The sequence below is a fragment of the Musca vetustissima genome, unplaced genomic scaffold, assembly GCF_032173495.1.
Source record: "Musca vetustissima isolate MV318-11 ecotype Yass unplaced genomic scaffold, APGP_CSIRO_Mvet_v1 utg22101, whole genome shotgun sequence".
NCBI lineage: Eukaryota > Metazoa > Arthropoda > Insecta > Diptera > Muscidae > Musca > Musca vetustissima.
In genome coordinates this window covers 20611-39994 of record NW_026874843.1, presented here as the reverse complement: position 1 = coordinate 39994, position 19384 = coordinate 20611, and the positions used below count along the sequence as shown (strand labels likewise).

Genomic DNA, 19384 nt, shown 5'->3' with positions numbered 1-19384 from the left:
TTATTTTTTCCGCCTGGAAGTAGGAAGTGTTCAGGTTTGATTGGTGATCAGTTAACTGAATATAGTTTCAATGAATTTTGTTCATTTTATAGCTACAGTAGAGTCACTATGAAATCGCTAGAAACGTGTGCTGATTTATTAATTAGTTATTAGCATTGAATGTGCATAGACATTTTGGTAGCGAACTGGAGTACCAAGTTTTAAATAGTTCATAAATGGGATTAGCATTGCATATTTTAAGAGTTTGTTCAAACATAAAAGAACATGTGGAAAATTATTAAAACCGTTTTAAATGGTTTCGTTTCTCTAATGCAAACATATGCATATGTTAAAATAGGCAGAGGCGAATTTCTTATACCCTCCATCATAACGGAGGAATTCGAAATAAAAAAATATCGATCAGGTTTTCATACCTGACTAAATGATGTACCAAATTACAGACAGAAAAAAATACAGGGTTTAAATTCTTCAACATCTCGAATAGGTGCATATCCTTTATATGGGAGTTATTCAGATCATTGACCTATATTGACAATATTCTATAAATAATCTGATTGGTGCGCACGATATCTTTCGAAATAAGCAAACGATTTGATTAAAATTTAGCACATTTTAATTTTTCTTCTAAATTTATATCAAGTTCCCCGCAAAGTGTCGATATTTTTAACTGAATTTATGATTCAAACTTTCCAACTAATTTGACCAAACCTGGATTAGGTTCGAAGATGGGAACCCAGGGGTCATTGATTCAGGGTCAACATTTTAAAAGGTTGTATATTGATTTCATGCATTGATTGCACATCGTAATATTTTACCTAATCTGTATTAAATCCGAATATGTGGCCTCAAGAGCACAACTCATTGATAAAAACTTATATAAAGCGAATGGAGCAGAATATTAGGACTGGGCTCACCATACAATACCCTACACAAATACGACTTGACATACATTTTCAGTTAAAGTTTGTCCACATATGAACATTTTTGTATATCTGACCATATACGTCAAGATAGTTGAGATAATTTCAAAGTACAAATGATTTTTTTCTTATGTTCGTGGAGAAAACATCTCCATCATAGAATGTTATGTTCTTCGATGCCCAGATCCACTTCCCGGTTAAATTACATGGTGTTCAGATCATACGTGTGGTTTATAGAGCGATTAGAATCAGACATAATAAAAATTTTGGTCAATTTTATCCCATAAATATTATCCGATCACTACAGAAAACTATAGGTACATTAAATATTTTGTAACGTTTGGCGCGGTATTTGATAGTGGGAAAAAGTTGGGCAATAATTTTTGGAACACCCGGTCAAACATCCACGATTTTTCTTGAGCTGATTCCCAAACCCGTGTAAAACTTACAGACACAAGTAAAGATTTAGGTTCATTTGAACATATAGGAGTCGTTTTTGGCTAGAACCGAATCCACATACAAATAGCGATTAATCCATAAATACAAATTATAATGGACAGACGGGCGGAAAAACATGTCTAAATGGAATCAGCTAGTCGGAATATGTCGGTGGTCTTGGAGCAACATTTCGCTGTTTTATAAACTCTTGGGACAATAAAATTCCTTACAACATATTGGTGTCGGTAAACAAATATAGAAAAAATTGTAATGTGCCGGAAATGAAAAATATGCCCAAAATCCACCCAAGTCCTAAATTTTATATTATTTATGCCCACTTTTGGGCATAAATGCCCACATTCGGCAACACTGGTTCAGAAATAAATACGTTTTGAGTAAAAAGTTGCATAACTTGTAAAATTAGTAGATTCCTTTAGGTTCTGGAACCGAACTATATAATGTAATTAATATTCATTTTTATACCCTTGTAGCATGGACATATTTTGCGATATTTGTAGTATTTATTTTTACACAGAAAAGTTGGGCAGGTGGATATTATTGGTTATTTGGGTTATAATTGTGACGTCTAGATTGACTAGAAAACCAGTCAAAAATAAAGTTTCGGTTCATTTGCGGAATCAACCGAAAACTCATCCAATTTTTCATAGCCATCATATAACCATATTTCCATCCTCTAGTGTGGTAATGATAATTCTAAACAATATCAGAATACATAGACACCTGTAAATATATGAGTATAACTCCCACATCCGACTACATATATCGGCATAATTTGTATCAATTTAAAGGTCAGCCATTCCTCTCGGATACGCCATCAACTTATGTGGTCTATGTCCTTCAGGTCTAAATATATACGCCTTAGAATGCAAATTTTGTCATTTTTACATAAAAGACTTGGCCCATTTGACCAACTTAATATTGACCGATCTTCATCAAAACAGTCATGGTTATTCTTTATATAAATCCCACTCTCCTTGTAAAATTTATGGTCATAATTGAAGCCTCTAATACAGGCAAAAATAAAGTTTTTGGTCGCTTCATTCACTGAATTACCAAATAGGGGTCTTCTTTGGCAAGACCTGGTCCTGCATGCACAATTTTGTGACGATAGGCCCATAACTGTGGCCTGTATCGTATTTACAAATTATAATGGACAGACGATCGGATATGTCTAGATCAATTCAGCTAGTCAAAGTTGAGTCTAGCACCAACATTTCGCGGCGATACATCCCTTGGGACCACACAAATTATAATACCCTGACGACATTATAGTGTAGGTTATAATTATATAGAGTTCGAAATTCTCTTTAAAAAATTGTTATAAACCTCAAACATATGTATCGACCTAACATCAGACAAAAAATACAAAGCCAATATTCTGAAAAGAAGTGTCTTTTGTTTGCAGACAGTTTGATGGTATGAAAATCCATAGTTATTCCTTGTGATATCGTGATGTTCGGGTCACAATTGTCGTATATACAGTGACTAGGTAAAAAAGTTGTTGGTCCATTTCATCCAATAAATATTAATCGATCATCAATTAAAACAAAAGGGAAATGGATTTACTTACTTACTGTGTTTACAAATTATAATGGACAGACGGACACACATGTCTAGATCGACTACTAAAAGGTGGATTTAAAACACTAATGCACAAAATAGTACGATGATGGCCAAACACGTTTTCTCTTTGTCCCTCTTTACGTCAGTCATTTTTGTTGATGATCTCTCAGTTACGCTCTCACGCACTTACTCTTAATTTAGTTCTTTTCAACACTGATTTAAAACCAATATTTCGTTGCGTTACAACTCTTGCGGTCACACATAGCAATAATATATTGTGTAGGATATAACCAGTGATCGGACAATATAGTCGAACAAGGCCGACCCTATGACACCCTACACAAATACCACTGTGCTATATGTTTATGCACATATATATTCTCAGTCTGGGAAATATTTGCACTTCCTTAGAAGATTAGTGGTCAACTGTTATCGACAAAGTTTTCTAAGGACCCATATGATTAAATTTTGTGGTATTAAGGCCTTCAAAATTCAAAACTTAAAGCACAATATAGGTTTAAATCAAAACGTTGACTTTTCCGCACAATATCTTATGACTAACCTTAATATTATCTATATCGAGAATTCGATATGTCAAATTATAGTCTTAACAAGTGAAAAAGCGTTAAGTTCGGCCGGGCCGAACTTTGGATACCCTCCACCATAGTTATACTGACAGATACATGCAATGGAAATATAGGGAACATACCAAAAAATTGGGCATATACCGATAATTCTACAAACCGATTTATGTACACCAAATACAATCTTCAGCAATTTTTAATTGGATTTTTCCTAAAATCTGTAAGATCCAAAAAGTGGACTGATACTGATAACGCTCAAACTAATGTAATTTAGATTACAAAGCTATATGAGGCGCTGCCTAAAGGGGGACCAATATTGATCACATAGTGTATGAAACAGTGAATATTTGGAGATATCATTATATGAGGGCTATGCCTAATTAATGACCGGTATATGCCAATTTTGAACCCAATATTTTAATTGTTTATCTCAATTATTTCCTTCAGGAGGAATCACTATATTGAGGAGATGCCTAAATGTCTGCCGATATATTTCATTATCGTCATGTTTGAGTTTTTTTTATCACAATACCTTAAGAAGGCGGAATGCTTACAACAGATGGCTACATAGTTTTTGTAGAGTAAAAATTGACTATTCCCCGTAACGACTACCCTACTCAAACACTCGGAACAAATCAGATAACTATTTTAATATAAAAAGGGGGTTATATGGGGACTACCCCTAAAAAGGGGTGAATATTAATAATTCTTGGTGGGGGGATTTGTTACCATATACGACTACGAAATACCAAATTTCAGCGAATTCGGTTAAAAAACGCGTTCAAGAACTTCAAAATATGGAAAATTGGATGTACCCTTATATGGGGGCTACCAGAAAAACTAGACCTATATTTATAATTTTTTGTGGGGAAATTTGTTACCGAATAAGAACCCAATGTACCAAATTTCGGCGAATTCGGTTGAAAACGGCGCTCAATAACCCTAAAATACCGAACATTGGGGGGTACACTTGAATTGGGGCTACCCGAAAAATTTGACCTATATATATAATTTTTATTACTGAGATTTGCTACCCAATAAGAACTCAAAGTACCGAATTTCAGTGAATTCGGTCGGAAAATGCGATCAAACCCCCCAAAATACCGCAAAATTTGGGGTACCCTTATATGGGGGCTATCCGAAAATATGGACCCATATTTATAATTTTTAGTGGAGAGATTTGCTACCCAATAAGAACTCTATGTACCAAATTTCAGCGAATTCAGTTGAAAAACGCGCAAGAACCACAAAATACCGAAAATTGGGGGGTACCCTTATATGGGAGCTATGCCTAAATGTAGACCGATAAAGCCCATCTTCGAACTTGACCTGCCTGCAGACAAATGACGACTCTATGCAAAATTTTGGCGATCTATTTCAATTCGTTTAGACGCTAGAGTGATTACAACAGACAGACGGGCGGACATTGCTATATCGCCATAGAATTTTACGCTGATCAAGAATATATATACTTTATAGGGTCGGAAATGATTATTGTTAACTTTTGATGAGTTACAAACGGAAAAACAAAATTAATATACCCTCCGTACTATGGTAGAGGGTATAAAAATACAAAATATCGATTTATTCAAAAAATTGTGTTCTAAGAACCGTACATATAAAACTAGTAAAAAAAGTCGACCATTTTTTCACCCTATACATATAGATGTCGTCCTGGGTCAGAACCAGAAGTCCATGTTAAAATGTTTGAAGATCCGTCCATACCCTCACAACTTAGTTGTGTAATGTATAGAAAAAATCGGATGGAAGCGCAGTATTGAACCAAAAACTCAATACAAGTCAATGTTGAAGCATTTCTTTGCTAGAATAGTCCGTAAGTATTTCAACTAATTACAAATTCCGTACACATCTGGTCATAACATAAAGCATAGAAACAAACGTAACTACCAAATCAAGAGGCCAGCTAAAGCAATAAACCCTCCAACACAGCTGCGTTTAAATGCTCAGCGATTGCCGACGATTCAAGAACACAACAGAAGGGCATTCTGTTTTTTTTTTATTTTGGCATTCACTTCATATGTGTGGGTGGGAGGTTGACTAGACAATTTAATTTATAGAATTATGCGGATAAACATTTGAAGGTGGAGAAATATAAATGAGAGCACTCGCCACGACAAAGGTATCAGTTAACATTTTGTTGAACTAGCATCTAAAACAAATCCCCTAACTTTTCAAACATGTTCAAATTCGTAAGTTTTCAAAAAAGTGGAGTTGAGAATAAAGGAAATTATTTAATTTGATTTGTCATGTTTCCTAACAGGCTGTTGTGATCTTCGCCATCATTGCTTGTGCTGCTGCCAAGCCCGGTTTGGTTACCCCATTGGCCTACACCGCCCCAGCTGCTGTTGTTGCTGCCGCTCCAGCTCCTGTCGTCACTGCCACCAGTAGCCAATTTGTTGCCCGTAACCACAATGGTATTGTCTCCGCACCAATTGTTGCTCCCGTTGCTACCCCTGTCGTTGCCAAAACTGTTGCTGCTCCCTTGGTGGCTAAGACCTTTGCTGCTCCAGTAGCTGCTGCTTATGCCACTCCAGTGTCATACACTGCTCCATTGACTTATGCTGCTGCCCCAGTTTTGTTGTAAATAATTTGACAATATCTCAATCCTGACTGGCCAATGTGAATTTAAACAATAAACGAGAAACAAAAATTAATTTATTAAACAAAACCATATTTTGTCTTTTAAATTATTTTCTTTTGTTAAATGTGTTCCGAATTTTGGATTGCGAATCATAGGATTGTTGATGATATTCTAAGGATCACCTTTGTGTGTATCCTTGAAGCAATGTTGTAACTATCTTTGGAAACAATAACCGCCGGCACATGCGCATGGATACCTTGATAAAAGGTGGGTAGACATTATAACAGGAAGGACTAATAACGAATGGGTATGTAAAAAAGAAAAAAAATCCTGAAATATTCATGCTTATAATTGCGATAGTCCTTGAACAAAATTTCCAAAAAATTACGAATTAAACTAAGATAATCTTGTTATAAAATCTTTAAACTCCACACATATAGCTTTTATAAAAGAATCCATAAATATTCTTGCCTTTAGTCATTATACTCTACACAACTAAGCTATCAGGACATTATAGCTTCATGTGGCCCCAAGTGTTTGTAACGCCGCGAAATATTTGTCCTACACTATACAGATCGTTATATCTCGACTAGCTGAGTCGATCTAGACATGTATGTATGTATGTCGTCCGTCAGTAGAAATTTGACATTATATCCAAGAGGAGTGGCAGACCTTTAAATTATGTTGTTGTATGTACTCGGATGTGGGAATTATACGTAAATATTTACGTATAGTATTACCATTACCACACTAGTGGTGAAGTTCCGCATATCATTTTCGATGATGATCAGCTGATATTTATACCCTTCACCACACTGTGGTACAAGGTATTATGTCTTTGTGTATATCAAAAGGAATCGAGATAGACCCATGGTTCCTCTTGAGAATATGCATAGAATCACTTTCTAAGACGATTTACGCATGTCCGTCTGTCCGTCCGTCTGTCCATGTTAAATTGTAAACAAAGTGCAGGTCGTATTTATGATCCGAATTGGATGAAATTTGGCATAGGTCATTTATTTGGCCCAAGGACGAACCCTATTGAAATTGGGAAAAATCGGTTCAGATTTAGATATAGCTCCCATATATATTTTCGTCCGATTTAAGGTAAATGGTGCACCAAAGTTCTTAAATATCATTCGATTTGCACGAAATTTGGCATAACGTACTGAATTGAGCCTAGAGTGATGTCTGCTAAGTTCCGAGAAAAGCGGTCCAGATTTGATATAGCTCTCTTGATTTTAAGTAATTGACGCGCCAAGGATCCAATATATGGCTGATAGGAACAAAACGTACTGAAATTAGTATAACATAACCTGTGACAAGTTTCGTTGAAATCGGTTCATATTTGGATGTAACTTCCATATATATTTTTGTCCGATTTTAAGTAAATTGGACATCAAACTCTTCATGTTAGTCAGATTGACATCAAATTTTGCACAACGTACAAAATTGAGCATAGAGTTACGTAGTTGCGTTTTGTAGAAGTACAGATATAGCCCAACGGATGACCTAACGATATTTGTTTGAAGTCGATTGATCTAAGTCGATTCACATTTAGATAAATATTAAGTATTTTATTTCATCCAATTTCATGTTAATAGTCCTGTTTAATATACCCATAGTGGTGAAGGGTATCATATAGTCGGCTTCGTCCGACTTTACTACTTTCCTTACTGGTTTTTCGATGAAACTTAACTTTTGTGTTTCGTGTTTGTCGCTCTTTAGACCACAATTATAAGCCGAACATCACGGGAATCTTGCCAACTAATTAGAAGGGCTGTTTTGCTAGTGATCGGCCAATTTCCAGCAGTTCAAATCAACCAAGACTTTTCTACGTAATATTCATGTTATGGCATAAATGTTTACCCTAGGAAAATCACGGTTCGGAAAAGATGCCAGGGCAAGAAAGAGGAACTCTAGACCTCTAATCGGTAAAATATCGCCAAACAATGCCCAACCTCGGAATATAAATCTACAGAAAGTGTGAATTCTGTGCTAGTTGTGTAGGGTATCATATGGTCGGCCCCGCCCGACTATATTGCTACCCTCATTATTTTGTAATATAAATCTTTAAAATCCAAGCTTACAACTGGGATAGTCCTTCTTAAATATTCTTCCAAAACCACACTCATAGCTGTGATAGATCTGATAAAATGTCCTTAGGTGCAGACGTGATAGTCCTTCAATGGCCAAAGTTCTGATGGTCGCAGTAAAAAAATTAAAAAAATCCGTGTTATAAAAAACTTTTAAAAAAACTTCCTTCCTACGCTAACAACTAAAAATAATCATAAAATCCCCTGTAACTGTTCTTGTTTATAAATATTTTAAAAAGTGACGAAGTCATAGTCATAGGGATATTTGAAAAATATATACAATTTTACAGTCCTTCCAAAATATTCGTAAAAGAAATATTGATGAGCCAAGAATAAATCTGAAGGACTATAAAGACATTCCTTCAGAAATCGTTGTTAATGCAAGTCGCAATTAATGACAAATATTAAGAATTTGGTGGTATAGTGGCGTCGAAATATTCCTCCAAAAATATAAAAAACGTAATAAATATTTTTTAATAAATTATTTTTTTATTTAATCGTTATTGTTCAAATTTGCCATTGTCAGTCTTGATATGTGGTACGTTTACAACAAAACTTGAGCTGGGGCTGCAGCATAAGTCAATGGGGCAGCATAAGCGGCGGCTACTGGGGCAGCAATGGTTTTAGCAACAACTGGAGCAGCTAAAGGAGCGGTGTAGGCAGCAGCAACGGGAGCAGCAAAAGTCTTGGCAACGATAGGGGCAGCAACAGTTTTAGCGACAACAGGGGTAGCTACGGGGGCAACAATTGGTGCGGACACAATACCGTTGTGGTTACGGGCTACAAATTGGCTACTGGTGGCAGTGACGACAGGAGCTGGAGCGGCAGCAACAACAGCAGCTGGGGCGGTATACGCCAATGGGGTAACCAACCCGGGCTTGGCAGCAGCACAAGCAATAACGGCAAAGATAACAACAGCCTGTAGGGAACATATTAAAAAATTAACAAAAATCCTTTTTTGCAATTCAATATTTCTATTGAACTTACGAATTTGAACATGTTTGAAAAGTTAGGGAATTTGTTTTAGTTGCTAGCTCAACAAAGTGATAACTGATAATTCTGTCACTGTGGTAGCTCAAATTTATATCCCGGCAGAAAATAGAAACAAACAAACGTAGATTGAATGTCACATTCAATGACTTACTTAAATGTTTTTGAATTTTTTCACTGGTAAGTTAAACGACAAAATCTACTAAAATCCCACGGCTTTACTTATTTGTTAATTAATTACTAAAATGCTACCCAGACCAACAAAACAAAATAAAACAAGTGTGCGTCAGGAATTTATAACACAGTGACACATTTTTCAACTTTAAAATCTTGAACCAATCGAGACCCCCAAAATCTTGAAGCTTGTGATAGTGGAAGAAAATCCCTAGCTGGGTTTTGCATTATTAGCTAAGGTTTTCTTTTAAATTAATTTTTAAAATATTCGACTGGAGGTGGATTTTAACACAATTTTCCAATAATACGTACTTGTTATTGGGTCTATATCTCGTGAACTATTCGAAATATTGCTTTTATCTCTTAAGCAATGTTCTTCCTCTTAATTAGATCTAAAAAATTTTTCTTGAGATAAAATCAATAAAACATCACCATCATACTGAAAATAGCACAACTGCAAAAAAAATTAAAATTTCGACATACTTTTTCCATGTTTTTTCACACTTATTTCAGAAACTGCTACTGACTCGACCAAACAATATATGACAAGAAGATAGCCAATAGCAAATCAAACAACTCTTCTTAAAACCCCGATTTCATTGGTTGACTCCTTCACATAGTTATAGCCTCACAAATTCATCAAAATGAACCAAAGAAATTTACTCCCAATTGTATGTTTATAGAAATAAAAATTGCTATGCTTTTTCAATAAATAGGTACAAAATTAAATTAAAAATTAAAATGTTTGGGCCCTTTAGTTTTTTTCGAAGACATGTCGCAGCGATATATGCACAGGGTAAACGTAGGAACTGGAGGTGCGACCTTAAAGTTGTCAATATTTTGGATGGCCAAAGTATTATTGCTTTTTGTGCCGTTGGGACACACGAGCAAAAGTCGATCACTACTCGCACTCTTGGGAAAAACGTATGCCAGGAGTAAAAGATGCCACATTAGACATGACAGCAGAGCCACTAATAAAAACCAGTAAGGAAAGTAGTAAAGTCGGACGGGGACGACTATATGATACCCTTCACCACTTTGGTTATATTCAACAGATGAACCCTTACAGACGTCGCATTTTTGAAGGACCAGTAAAATTAAATTGGATCCATAAACATGTCGTTCTGCAACCGATACTAAATTTTTCATTTGGTCGGATATAGAAGCTATATCTAAATCTGAACCGAATTCAGGAAAATTAACACACATCATTCTAGACGTAATTCAATGTGCTGTGCCAAATTTCGTGCAAATCGAAAGATAAATACAGACTCTGGTGCACCATTTACCTTAAATCGGACGAAAATATATATGGGAGCTATATCCAAATCTGAACCGATTTTTACCAAACTTAGCACACATCATTCTAGTCTTAATTCAGTACGCTGTGCCAAATTTCGTGCAAATCGGAAGATATATAGGGACTTTGGTACACCATTTACATGAAATCGGACGAAAATATACATGGTAGCTATGTCTAAATCGGAACCGTGTTTTCCCAATTTCAATAGGGTTCGTCCTTGCGCCAAATAGACTAGCTGTGTCAAATTTCATCCAATTCGGATCATAAATGCGACCTGTACTTTGTTTACAATTTAACATGGACAGACAGACAGACAGACAGACAGACGGACGGACATGCATAAATCGACTTAGAAAGTGGTTCTATGCATATTCTAAAAAGGAACCTTGTGTCTATCTCGTTTCCTTTTGCCTGTTACACACATATGCACAAAGACATAATACCCTGTACCACAGTGTGGTGAAGGGTATAAATATAAGTGACATATTGTTGCCACCGCTGCATATTACCCTGTGCATATATGACAGCGACATGTCTTCGAAAAAAAAACCCAAGGGCCCAAACATTTTAATTTTTACTTTAATTTTGTATCTATTTATTGAAAAAGCATAGCAATTTTTATTTCTATAAACATACAATTGGGAGTGATTTTTTTTTGGTTCATTTTGATGAATTTGTGAGGCTATAACTATGTGAAGGAGTCAACCAATGAAATCGGGGTTTTAAGAAGAGTTGTTTGATTTGCTATTGGCTATCTTCTTGTCATATATTGTTTGGTCGAGTCAGTAGCAGTTTCTGAAATAAGTGTGAAAAAACATGGAAAAAGTATGTCGAAATTTTAATTTTTTTTGCAGTTGTGCTATTTTCAGTATGATGGTGATGTTTTATTGATTTTATCTCAAGAACAAATTTTTAGTTCTAATTAAGAGGAAGAATATTGCTTTAGAGAGAAAAGCAATATTTCGAATAGTTCACGAAATATAGACTCAATAATAAGTACGTATTATTCGAAAATTGTTAAAATCCACCTCCAGTCGAATATTTTAAAAATTAATTTAAAAGAAAACCTTAGCTAATAATGCAAAACCCAGCTAGGGATTTTCTTCCACCATCACAAGCTTCAAGATTTTGGGGGTCTCGATTGGTTCAAGATTTTAGTGCTGCACAGTGTAATTAGTATAATTTTGGGTATTTGTTTCGACGCATAACCATTTTATTTTACGTTTTTATTGGTGTTCGACATTTATTAAACAACAATAAAAATAATGTGAACACTTTGTGTTTGGAGTTTAGAAGAAATATTATTAAGAAATAAGCACTTATAGATTTAATATCATTTTGTTTTAGCAATATAGGCAGACTGAGTCCCAATTTGTTGTTTTTATAAAACAAAATCATCATTAATAAACAACAACAGATTTTCATAAACAATTTTCTTTAAATATTCCACGCTTAATTCTACAATATCATTTTAAACAATTCTTTAAAAAATACAAATGTATATCTTTAATAAATACACTATTGTAGTCTTTAATGAAATCGATGCTTATAGGTGTGATAGACCTTGTTAAATATCATTTAAAATATCCACGCTTATAGCTGTGATAGTCCCTGTTTATTTTTTTAAATTCGCGTTTATTGCTGTTATAGTAAACATTATTAAAATAAACATGCTAAGAAGTTGTTCTTAAAAAATCCCCTCTTATACTACAAAAATCCTGCTTATAGCTTTAATAGTCCTTTTTAAATATCTTTTAAGACACCCACGTTTGTGGCTGTGATAGTCCTTGTTTTAACTTTCTTTGAAATGTCCACGTTTATAGCTGTGACAGTCCTTGTAAATATTATTTACAAAATCCTCGCCTACAGCTGTGATAGTCTTTGCTAAATATCATGTGCTAGTTCATATAAAATAATATTTACAAAATCCATGCTTATAGCTGTGAAAGCCCGTGTAAACTATTCTGAAAAATCCACGCTTATAACTGTGATAGTCATTGTTAAATACCCTTTACAAAGATAAAAAAGACCTCGCTTATAGTTGTGATAGTCGGTGTAAAATATCTTCAAAAAAATTTATGTTTATAACTGTAATAGTCCTTGTTAAATATCCTGTAAAACATCAACGTTTATGTCTGTGATAGTTGTTGTTATATACCCTTTAAAAATAAAAAAATCATACTTATAGCTGCGATAGACCGTCCAAAAAATCTTTAAAAGATTCCACACTTATAGCTGTGATAGACCGTCCAAAAATGCTTAAAAAAATCACATTTATAGCTGTGGTAGTCCTTGTAAAATATCCTGTAAAATAATATTTAAAAAATCCACCTTTATAGTTGTGATAGTCCGTATAAAATGTCCTTAAATATTCCACACTTAAAGCTGTGATAGTCCTTGTAAAATATCCCTAACAAATCCACGTTTGTAGCTGTTATGGTACTTGTTAAATCCTGTAAAAATCAACGTTTATATCTGTGATAGTCTCTGCAAAATAATATTTGAAAAATCCACACTTATAGCTGTGGTAGTCCTTGTTAAATGCCCGGTAGTACAAAATGGAAAAATTCGCTGTTGCAAACATAAATTTACTGTGAAAAAAATTCATTTCGGGGGGGGGGGGGGGGGGCGGGCCCCCCGGGCCGCCCCCTCCGTACGTCCCTGGTTGTAAGCCTAGTTAGTACAAAATGGCAAAAATCTCTGTTGCAAACATAAATTTACTAGGAAAAAAAATTTACCCCTATGTCTACTTATGTGCCTGTAACTATGTTATATTTAAAGAACAGTTTTTTAAGTCCAACGTTATAAAAAAATGTGACACTGTTATAAACACGTACAGTTCAAAATAGTTTTCAACTATTTTTAACCCTTGCAATGAATAAAAAATATATTTTTAACAATCAACAAAGCCTTATGACCGTTATTTGTTGATAAAAAATATGAAAAGTGTTTATTATTGAAAAATAAGTTTTCCAGGTTTTTCTCAATTTAAAAACAATTAACACAGTGTCAACATTATTGCATTTTTTCAAATAATAGCAAGCACTATTAAAATCAATGTGTAAAATGGCTATACACCGTAACAAATACTCTAAATAAAAATAATTATAAATTCTCTGCGCACACTTTATATTGTTTGTGTAGCATTTTAGTAATTAATGAAGAAGTCCACGAAATTTTGGTTTATCGTTATGTTAATATCAACAACAACAAATATAACAAAACATATGAAAGTCATTGAATGTGATGTTCAATCTATCATTGTTTTTGTGCAGGGATATAAATGTGAGCTTCCACAGCGACATAATTATCAGTTAACACTTTGTTGAGCTAGCAACATAAACAAATCCCCTAATTTTTCAAACATGTTCAAATTCGTAAGTTCGATCGAAATATTGAATTAAAAAAAAGGATTTTTGTTAAATTTTATAATATGTACTCTACAGGCTGTTGTAATCTTTGCCGTTATTGCTTGTACCGCTGCCAAGCCCGGTTTGGTTACACCATTGGCCTACACCGCTCCAGCTGCTGTTGTTGCTGCCGCTCCAGCTTCTGTCGTCACTGCTACCAGTAGCCAATTTGTTGCCCGTAACCACAATGGTATTGTCTCCGCACCAATTGTTGCTCCCGTTGCTACCCCTGTCGTTGCCAAAACTGTTGCTGCTCCCTTGGTGGCTAAAACCTTTGCTGCTCCAGTAGCTGCTGCTTATGCCACTCCATTGTCATACACTGCTCCATTGATTTATGCTGCTGCCCCAGTTTTGTTGTAAACAATTTGACAATATCTCAACCCTGACTGGCCATTGTGAATTTGATCAATAAACTAGAAAAAATTAATTTATTAAACAAAACTATATTCTGTCTTTTAAATTATTTTCTTTTTGTTTTTGCAAATTTGGTACAAATTCAGATCGTAGGATTGATTATGATTAGAATACCATGTTTGAAAAAAATATTTTTGGAAAATCGTCGATTTTTTACCAAAAACTAAGTTAAAAAATAAGGAAGATCTTCACCGATTGGCTTTATCCTAGTTCATACAATAGCTATACACTCACAGAGAAACGTGTAAAAATTTGGAATCGATTGGGTTATTAGTTTTTGAGTTATCGTGCCCGCCATTCGCAAAAGAGAAAAACGTGTTTAAAGTTTGAGAAGCCCTTTAGCCGTCACTTGATGCTGACACAATAAATCGGCTATATTTTCAAGATTTCTTGAGATTTTCACTTGAAATTTTGTAGAGACATTCTTTAATTAGTGTAGATTAGAATTAAATCAAAAAATTTTTTGACCCCGTTAAATAAACTTTTATGAATGCATCCTTGACATAAATTCCGTAAAATACACACACTTAACTTCCATGAAGACTGTAAAGAATTCCGAAATATACACATCTGGTATTAAAGTCATTATTTTTTTTTTTGTTTTTCTGGTCGCTCTAGAGGACACACCCATGACCTGAACATAATGACATTTTACACAGTAAAAGGGATCTGACCATAGAATAAACATGACTGTTTTGATGAAGATCGATCAATATTTAGCGGATCCGAGCTTATAGCTTTGATGGTCCTTGTAAAATATTCCTTAAAAATTCACGTTTATAGCTGTGATAGTATATGCAAATTATTTTTAAAAACATAACAAGTGTCTCAAATTTAAACTTGTTATAAACTATCCTTATAAAAATAATATAAACAATTTCGGGTTTTAGCTATAAAAATTATTTAGAAATATTATTTTAAAAATTGACGCATATAGATGTTTTTTCCTGTTCACACATATTCAATTTATTTGAAATATTCTTTAAAAGTCGGCCATAAATTCTAGTTTCTAACTAGGACTGTTATTGGAGTTAAACTTATTAAAATATCCTTAAGAAAATCCTTGTTTGATGTTAAAGGTTCTTCTAGAAACATTTTCTGGGAAATATTTCATAAACAATTGGTCTGTTCCCGAACCTGCACGAATGTAAAACTATTTACTACGATAACAATTTTTCCTTAATGAAATCGAAGGAAATAGTAAAAATTTATAGATTCTTCTAGTAGGGAAACAGACCAAATATCAACAATTAATGTTTGCTGTATTATAAATATTTTAAAAATTAATTAAAATTATAGTCCTAGGGATATTTTGAAAAAATATAGCAGGACATTGTGACAGTCCTTACAAAGTATTCGTAAAATAATAAGAAAATTGGGCTTCTTAAAGGGAAGTATTGATCATCCAAGACAAAATCGGAGTGTCAGTAAATTTGTTTAATGCAAGTTGTATTGGGAAGGCAAGTGGTAGTCATTCACATAATATAAAAATCTATTTTTTTTAATAAATTATGTTTTTATTTAAATGTTATTATTCAAATTTGTCATTGTCAGTCTCGATATATGGCCATGTTTACAACAAAACTGGAGCAGGGGCTGCGGCATAAGTCAAGGGCGCAGTATATGTCAACGGAGCAGCATAGGCGGCAGCTACAGGGGCAGCAATCGTTTTAGCAACAACTGGAACAGCTAAAGGAGCGGTGTAGGCAGCAGCAACGGGAGCAGCAAAAGTCTTGGCAACGATAGGGGCAGCAACAGTTTTGGCTACTACAGGTGCAGCTACGGGGGCAACAATTGGTGCGGACACAATACCATTATGGTTACGGGCAACAAATTGGCTACTGGTGGCAGTGACGACAGGAGCTGGAGCGGCAGCAACAACAGCAGCTGGGGCGGTGTAGGCCAATGGTGTAACCAAACCAGGCTTGGCAGCAGCACAGGCAATAACGGCAAAGATAACAACAGCCTGTAAATAAATTATCATTACATAAAAACATAATCCTTTTCCAATTCAACGTTAAGACAGAACTTACGAATTTGAACATGTTTGAAAAGTTAGGGAATTTGTTTTAGTTGCTAGCTCAACAAAGTGATAACTGATAATTGTGTCGCTGTGGAAGCTCAAATTTATATTCCGGCCGAGAATACAAACTAAACTAAAATCCCATAGTCTTACTTATTTGTTAATTAATTATTGAAATGCTGCCCAAACATAATGGAGTGTGCGTAGGGAATTGCTAATGAGTTTAATTTTGGGCATTTGTTTTGACGCATAACACGCCTGAAGAATTGTTTTAATAATAATAACTATATATAATATAAAATCGTTTTTAATAAGTAATAACTGAGATAGGACTATCACAGTTGTTATGTTTGTTAGATTATGTTTGTTAAGTTGTAGAAAATGTCTGTTAGAATACTTCGTAGCTGTATTGTATGGAAAATTGAAAATTGAAATAACACTTTCTCAGGTGTGACACTTGTTGGAAAGTAGAGTTTAAACATATACGCTATTAGATGTATGACAAGATTTAACAAGAAACAACGTATTTAATTATAATAGTCCTTTAAAATATTCTTTAAAAATTGAGGCTTATTATAAAAGTCCTTTAAAAATATTATTAAAGTAATTAGAATAGTTATTTAAAAATCCAAGGTTATACAGAAGCTATTTGATCCTTGCATATACTATTCCTTACATCCTGAACCTTTGGGAAGAGGTTATGTCTGTTCGTTTGAGATTTTTATACCCTTCACCACACTGTGGTACCCTTCACCCTTCACCACACTTTGTGCATATATTTGTAACAGGCAAAAATAATCGAGATAGACCCATGGTTCCTTTTGAGAATATGCATAGAATCACTTTCTAAGTCGATTTATGCATGTCCGTCCGTCCGTCTGTCCATGTTAAATTGTAAACAAAGTACAGGTCGCATTTATGATCCGAATTGGATGAAATTTGGCACAGCTCATTTGTTTGACCCTATTGAAATTGGGAAAAATCGGTTCAGATTTAGAGATATCTCCCATATATATTTTCGATTTAAGGTAAATGGTGCACCATGGTGAATAAGGTCACGAATGATGTGTGCAAAGTTTCGCGAAAATCAGTTCAGATTTAGATATTTAATTTGGCACAGCGTAATGAATAAGGTCACGAATGATATGTGCAAAGTTTCGTGAAAATCGGTTCAGATTTAGATAAAGCTCCCATATTAGCTTCGCCCGATTTTAGGTAAATAGTCCACTAAAGTCCCTGGAAATCTTTAGATGTGCACGAAATTTGGCACAGAGTTATGAATAAAATCGAGAATGATGTCTGCCAAGTTTCGTGAAAATCGGTTCAGATTTAGATATAGCTCCCATATGTATTTTCAACCGATTTAAGGTAATTGGTGCACCAAAAACCCTATATATATTCGATTTGCACGTATTTTGGTATAGTGTATTGAATTAAGTCTAGAATGATGTTGATAAACTTCGTGAAAAGATCCATAGCAAGTCGATTGACACAACGTACTGATGTTATATAAATTAATCTCTGGCAAGTTTCCCTGAAATCGGTTCAGATATAGATTTATAACAAAACGCCTGTTAGGATACATATGTAACATATACCCAAAGTGGTGAAGGGTATCATATAGTCGGCCCAGTCCGACTTTACTACTTTCCTTACTGGTTTTTATTGATTTTTTGAGGGTGAAGATCTGGCCATTATAAAAAATTGATTTTTGACTCCCATAAACCATCTTTGACATATGTTGGTGTACGTTTGGAGGTTATTGTCAAGCTGAAACACCCAAACATGCGGTATGTATTCTTCAGCGAAGGGAACCATAGGGTTTTTTTATGTAATGGTATCATTACTTTATTAATCTTGTAAATATATTGTACTCCATACAAAGAAACACAGTCCAATATTGTTATTGATCCTCCTCCATGCTTCACATTGCCCTTGCAGTACTGTGGCATAAGCCTTTCATTTTTGGATTTTCTCATCGTTATCATGTATAATTCTTTAATATTTAACTTTAATTCATTCGAGAGCATAATTTTTTCGGCAATCTGGCTTTCCGATTCTTTTCGGAAAAAAAGAAGATTCCTTATAGTTTCCGGGCATGTAGGCCTGCTACCATAGCTCGCTCACGCTCTGTTCTTGAGGTTATATGAAACGATAACCGACTCACAAATTTCGTTGAACTCTTAAGGGACCCCCCCCATTCTCAGGGTCAAAAATTTTTTTGATTTAATTCGAATCTACACTAATTCAAGAATGTTCCTACAAAATTTCAAGTGAAAATCTCAAGAACCCTTGAAGATATAGCCGATTTATTGTGTCAGCATCAAGTGACGGCTAAAGGGCTTCTCAAATGTCCGAACGGTTGAATTTATTTCGTAGATGCAATTTCGCAACAATAGTCGACATAAATACAACTTATCAAGTAAAGACATTTGTAAGCCACATTGCCCAATATGCCTGATGAGCCGCTTAACCAGCGGCGAAACTCGTCGCATAGTGGTGGGAATGTAGTATCTCTCTGGCTTTCCTTTTCATTGCAACTCCGATCATGGAGCTCATCTCGAAGGAGAAATTAATAACAACACATTTACATGAATGATCCTTCGCCCTAAAAAGGCATAAAAACAAAACTCATAATTTATTTATTTCATAATAAATTTTACATTAATGCTTTTTTTAAATTGAATAAAGATGTAAAACGCAAAAAACCCAAACACGATATCTTTATTTTTGTGTCATTTCCTTGCAAATTTTAGCTGCTTTAGTTTTGGAAATAACTGTATATAGTTGTATTATTCCTTTAAACATATTCTTTAACAAATTCACGTTTATTTTTATAATTGCCC

The 19384-nt window shown here is 34.5% G+C and overlaps 4 protein-coding genes across 4 annotated transcripts; 2 read left to right on the top strand and 2 right to left on the bottom strand.

Moving 5' to 3' along the window:
• Nucleotides 1-5724: 5724 nt before the first annotated feature.
• LOC133336937 (cuticle protein 70, isoforms A and B-like) lies at nt 5725-6131 on the top strand. The gene is made up of 2 exons (XM_061545205.1): nt 5725-5736; nt 5808-6131. The coding sequence occupies exons 1-2, from the start codon at nt 5725-5727 to the stop codon at nt 6129-6131; spliced, it is 336 nt and encodes a 111-aa protein (XP_061401189.1).
• Nucleotides 6132-8768: 2637 nt separating this feature from the next.
• LOC133337180 (calphotin-like) lies at nt 8769-9223 on the bottom strand. Its single transcript, XM_061545438.1, has 2 exons — nt 9212-9223; nt 8769-9143 (listed from the first exon to the last, which is right to left on the bottom strand). Exons 1-2 carry the CDS (start codon nt 9221-9223, stop codon nt 8769-8771), a joined length of 387 nt encoding a protein of 128 aa, XP_061401422.1.
• A 4833-nt stretch (nt 9224-14056) lies between these two features.
• Nucleotides 14057-14461, top strand: LOC133336925 (cuticle protein 70, isoforms A and B-like). Its single transcript, XM_061545197.1, has 2 exons — nt 14057-14068; nt 14138-14461. The coding sequence occupies exons 1-2, from the start codon at nt 14057-14059 to the stop codon at nt 14459-14461; spliced, it is 336 nt and encodes a 111-aa protein (XP_061401181.1).
• A 1627-nt stretch (nt 14462-16088) lies between these two features.
• On the bottom strand, nt 16089-16560 carry LOC133337148 (calphotin-like). The gene is made up of 2 exons (XM_061545410.1): nt 16549-16560; nt 16089-16481 (listed from the first exon to the last, which is right to left on the bottom strand). The coding sequence occupies exons 1-2, from the start codon at nt 16558-16560 to the stop codon at nt 16089-16091; spliced, it is 405 nt and encodes a 134-aa protein (XP_061401394.1).
• Nucleotides 16561-19384: the final 2824 nt, after the last annotated feature.